At 47.2% G+C, this 5,000-nt stretch overlaps 1 protein-coding gene across 2 annotated transcripts in view; it reads left to right on the top strand.

The window, feature by feature from the left end:
• mrc2 (mannose receptor, C type 2) overlaps positions 1 to 5,000 on the top strand; it is a 37,493-nt gene that overhangs the window by 27,559 nt on the left and 4,934 nt on the right. The window contains exons 15-22 of one of the 2 annotated variants that reach the window (XM_048246762.1): positions 652 to 781; positions 906 to 938; positions 1,300 to 1,463; positions 2,570 to 2,732; positions 2,968 to 3,110; positions 3,472 to 3,586; positions 4,341 to 4,507; positions 4,661 to 4,769. In XM_048246762.1, the coding sequence (XP_048102719.1) occupies positions 652 to 781; positions 906 to 938; positions 1,300 to 1,463; positions 2,570 to 2,732; positions 2,968 to 3,110; positions 3,472 to 3,586; positions 4,341 to 4,507; positions 4,661 to 4,769 (1,024 nt within the window). Of the gene's footprint in view, positions 1 to 651; positions 782 to 905; positions 939 to 1,299; positions 1,464 to 2,566; positions 2,733 to 2,967; positions 3,111 to 3,471; positions 3,587 to 4,340; positions 4,508 to 4,660; positions 4,770 to 5,000 lie in introns of both variants that reach the window. The other variant, XM_048246761.1, reaches the window with a different exon arrangement.

The following is a 5,000-nucleotide window of genomic DNA, read 5'->3' as shown; positions in this document are numbered from 1 at the left end:
AGTGGACGAATCACAGCAAACATCTCCATGGAGGCATTATATAGAACTGGAGAGCGTGAGGATCAACCGCCCCCCATTCATTTCACTGGCTGATGGTTGTCTGTTTAATTCAGCCCAAAATATACTCACTGGGCTGCTGCCACCTTTAAAAATGCCATCCAACATGTGCTCACTTCCACCCACAGTTTCACAAAGAAGCCAATTTGGTGCCTCGTAATAGATGACCACTAATTATTTCATCCATGTGGATTGGCTGATCGTCCTAACAGGACATTGGCAGGTCATCCACCAATCCACACAGACGACATACTTAGTGTCCATCAGTAACGTGGCACATGATTGGCTTGTTTGTGAAGATGTGGGTGGAAGGGAGCACATTTTAAAGATGATGCTGGCCACTGGGGTGCTAACTGGCAAAGGCTGACCCTCTAACTCTGATCCTCTGGTCTACTCCAATCACTGCAGCCGATTGCTGCAATGAGCTTGCTGCTAATGTGACAGCCAGTAATAGACATTATTGTTGTTTATGATTCATTTTATAGGACTAACTCTCTTGAATCAAATGTTGCAAATCAGTTTTAATCGTTTTGGTTTTATTTGGTTTTCTTTTTTCTTGTCCTTCGTTTGATGTTCTCTTCCCCTCTCTCTCAGTACACATATCAGAACTTTGCACGCTATTACTCTCCCATGCGCAAGTGCGTTGCCGTGGATCTAGGCACCAAGCACTGGATGCCAATGCACTGTGAGTCAGAGCTGGACTGGATCTGCAAAATACCCAAAGGTGTGTGTGTGTGTGTGTGTGTGTGTGTGTGCGCGTGTGTGTGCGCGTGTGTGTGCGCATGTTAAGTTTTGTGTGTATGCTCTGGTGGTGTTTGTAAACGGTGTTATCTGTATTTTGTTTACAGGAGTGAAGGAGAAAATTCCAGAGGCAACTGAAGGTTTGTTACTCCTGCTACATCCACACAAACACAAACACAATTATGCATGTGGGAGCTGAGACTCAGTTCCATCACATCTCATGCCCACCTAACATATTTATATTATATAATTATCACATTATCTATATTTTTACGCATCATTATAGCTTCTTACCTTCAGGCAGTCTCAGTTCGGGTGTCTCAGCACTGTAAAATGTTGACTTGTCCCAGCTCTACAAAGATGTGAACTCTAAATGTAAGCCCCAGGTTTAGTAATCATGTTTGGTATACCCCGTGAGTATAATTGAGTGACCCTTCAGTGTGGATGTCTATTTGAGTGCTCACCTCCAACCTCTCTCCTCTCCTCTCTCATCTCCACCAGACTCGGGGCTGGACTGGGTGCCGTTCGAGGAGGCCGAGTACCGGTTCTCGCAGCACCGCTCCAGCTGGGAACAGGCCCAGAGGATCTGCTCCTGGTCCGAGGCCTCGCTGGCCTCCGTGCACTCGGCCACTGAGGACCAGTTCCTCAGGAACATCCTGCGCAAGGTGAGCATGCTGCATGGCCAGCGGTCATCATCACAGACACATATTTGATCCATCATGTGCAGACCAGTACACATAACACCATAATCACTTACAGGACCTCCTCATAGACCAGTACACATAACACCAGAATCACAGTCAGAACCTCCTCATAGACCAGTACACATAACACCATAATCACAGTCAGAACCTCCTCATAGACCAGTACACATAACACCATAATCACAGTCAGAACCTCCTCATAGACCAGTACACATAACACCAGAATCACAGTCAGAACCTCCTCATAGACCAGTACACATAACACCAGAATCACAGACAGAACCTCCTCATAGACCAGTACACATAACACCAGAATCACAGACAGGACCTCCGTGTTGTCCACAGCCTCCTAATGAGTCCCCCTCAGGCCTCAGACAGGGACAGATGGATTAGATGGAGTCATAGGACTTATTTTGATTTTGCTTTGCATGTTTGTTAGTCTCACATGGAACATCACTGTCCGCTGTCTGCCATGTGTTGTTGTTTGTTTTTGATGTGGACTGTGGGATGTTATTCATGAAGGTGAAGGAGCAGTACTCTGGAACTGAACTGATAGAAAGTAAAAACAGTAACAGCAGCATAGCAGATGCAATAGCTCAGTCCCCTTGACCATGTGTGCTCAGGGATTTCCCCAGTCCCAATTAGCAGGCATTGGCACCACAACCTAAAGGCTTTGCCTTTGCTATTGCTTCAGGCTGCTAAGGCTTTGCTTTTGTTCTTGTCTTTATTGTGTTACATATAAGTTACATATAAGCATTTATTTGGACTATTCTGGTAGTAAGGATCTAATGAGTCTAATATCTAATGAGTTTTTTTCTTTCTCCTCCTCTCCTCCTCTCCTCTCCTCTCCTCTCCTCCTCTCCTGTCCTCCTCTCCTCTCCTCCTCTCCTCCTCTCCTCTCTCCCTCTTCCTCTCCTCTCCTCTCCTCTCCTCTCCTCTCCTCTCATCCTCTCATCCTCTCCTCTCTCCTCCTCTCCTCTCCTCCTCTCCTCTCCTCTCCTCTCCTCTCCTCTCCTCCTCCTCTCTCCTCTCCTCTTCTCTCCTCTCCTCTTGTCTCTCTGTAGCAGTTGAAGGACAGTGAGAACTGGTGGCTGGGTCTGTACACGTACGAGAGCGACGGGCGGTTTCGCTGGTCAGACCACTCGGTGCTCAACTACGTCTCCTGGGACACAGGGCGCCCCTTTGCCATAAGCCGAGACAGGAAATGTGTTTACATGACAGCCACTGAAGGTTAGAGGTCACAATCTACTACACACACACACACACACACGTGTGTGTGTGGGTACAGAAAGCTCATCTTGTCTAGGCCAACTGAATATAGATGATCATGTCCCTTTTGTAATTTCTGTCATTATTATGAGCAATTCTCCGCATGTAGTGTTCTGTTCTAATGAAGTACAAAACATCTAACTGCATGTTGACCTCTTCTGTTTTCTCTGCTCCTGTCCTTCCTGCCGTTCCCCAGGCGAATGGGCAGATCATAAGTGCCACTCTTACTACTACTACATCTGTAAGAGAGTGAAAGTGACAGGCACTGTGCCCCCAACCCCAGCCCTTCCCCCTCAGTCTGCAGGCTGCCAGGATGGATGGAGCCCCTTCCTGCACAAGGTAAGGAACTACAACTCCCATGATTCAGCACACTCTGATAAAGCTGCAGTCACTGTTGAAAGCTACTCAGAACAGTACACCCTTCTCAATTGTAGTAGTAGTAGTAGTAGTAGTAGTAGTAGTAGTAGTAGTAGTAGGGTCATTAAACCTGACTTACTTACATCTCTTACATATCTCCTTGGTCTCTACCTCTCCTCTGATCTCCTTTGAAATTTCCTCTTATGAGTGTCTGACAAGTGAGTTCTAGAACCTTCTGCCAGACTGCAGGGTAGAATGATAATGTAATATTCATAATGCAGTCCAGGCCAGTCCCCTCATGTGACCGCTATGCTTTTTTCCTGCCCTTGGTCCCATTCTGCAGTGTTACAAGGTGTTTGGGCACGACGAGTCTAGACGCGCCACCTGGTCTGCTGCCAGCTCCATTTGCCAGTCTCAGGGGGCCAAGCTGGCAACTGTGCCCAGCCATGTGGAGCAAGGTACTGATGACAACATCAGTGTACACATACACAAGCACACGCCGCTCAGTGCCACATTGGTTTACACACAAAATATACATACACTTACTCAGAAACACACCCATTTGCGTACTCATGTGTTGCGTGTCGCCCCAACAAAGTCCCAAGTCAATACCTGCCTAGGAAACCGCCTCATCTTAATCTGCATTGCAATTTGTTGTGAATATGGAGGTCACAAGAAGTAATTAGGGATTATTTTTGTTGTTGGCTCACTTTCACTCACAACATGCTATACGGTAATGAGAGATTCCATTCACTATGCTAAGCTAAGATAGCGGGGGCGCTGCCAGACTAAAACAATGCATGCACACTTGCACAGAGACAAAAATGTTTTTGCTCACTTATCTAACTCTAGGGGAGACCCAGTTTCATAAAACGGTGGCGTGTTCCTTTAAACACAGACTCCTACATGACTACTCCTGGCGACTACATCGCTCCATCTGGCATCTTTTGTCCTGTGTATCAGTCTTGTACAGTATGTGGAGCGCTTTGGGTTGCACTCTGTTCATACAAAAATGCGCTATATAAATAAAAGTGACTTGACTTGACTTGACTTGACCCACACACACACACACACACACACACACAAACACACAAGCTTACAGACCGAGGATATCCAAAAGCATAAAGCTATAATTACATCTATATGAATCACTTGTATACTGTCACCATTACATACACTTCCCTCTCTGACTGTTTCCTTCTGTCTTTGCAGCCTTCTTGATCACCATGCTGCCCAACACCAGCTTCCACCTGTGGCTGGGCCTGAACTCCGACCCCAAGTCCCAGTTCCGCTGGGAGGAGCCAGGCCTGCTCAGCTACACTAACTGGGCCCCGGGGGAGCCCAAAGACAACAGCGGCACACAGACAAACAAGAGCCCGGTACTGTCTGTCTGCCTGCCTGTCTGTCTCTCCAGCTGTTTGTTTACTTTGGGCATTGGCTTCATCCTCTTCATTGGTTACATGCTAATGTTAATGTTAATGTTAATTAATGAGTTCTGGTCTCATAATGATAAGCTGATGGTGTGTTGCTAGGGCAACTGTGTGGTGATGCAGCATGGCAGCCCTGCGCGTACCATCGGCATGTGGGCCTCACGCGGCTGTGAGACGGAGAAGCACGGTTTCGTCTGCATGAAGGGCAAAGGTACACACACACACACACACACACACACACACACACACACACACACACACACACACACACACACACACACACACACACACACACACACACACACACACACACACACACACACACACACACACACACACACACACACACACACACACACACACACACACACACACACACACACACACACACACACATTTCACATTGGGCAGCCGTGGCCTACTGGTTAGCACTTCGGACTTG

The sequence above is a fragment of the Alosa alosa genome, chromosome 6, assembly GCF_017589495.1.
Source record: "Alosa alosa isolate M-15738 ecotype Scorff River chromosome 6, AALO_Geno_1.1, whole genome shotgun sequence".
In the NCBI taxonomy this organism is placed as follows: domain Eukaryota; kingdom Metazoa; phylum Chordata; class Actinopteri; order Clupeiformes; family Clupeidae; genus Alosa; species Alosa alosa.
The sequence above is the reverse complement of the archived record's forward strand: the minus strand, read 5'-3'. Positions and strand labels throughout refer to the sequence as shown.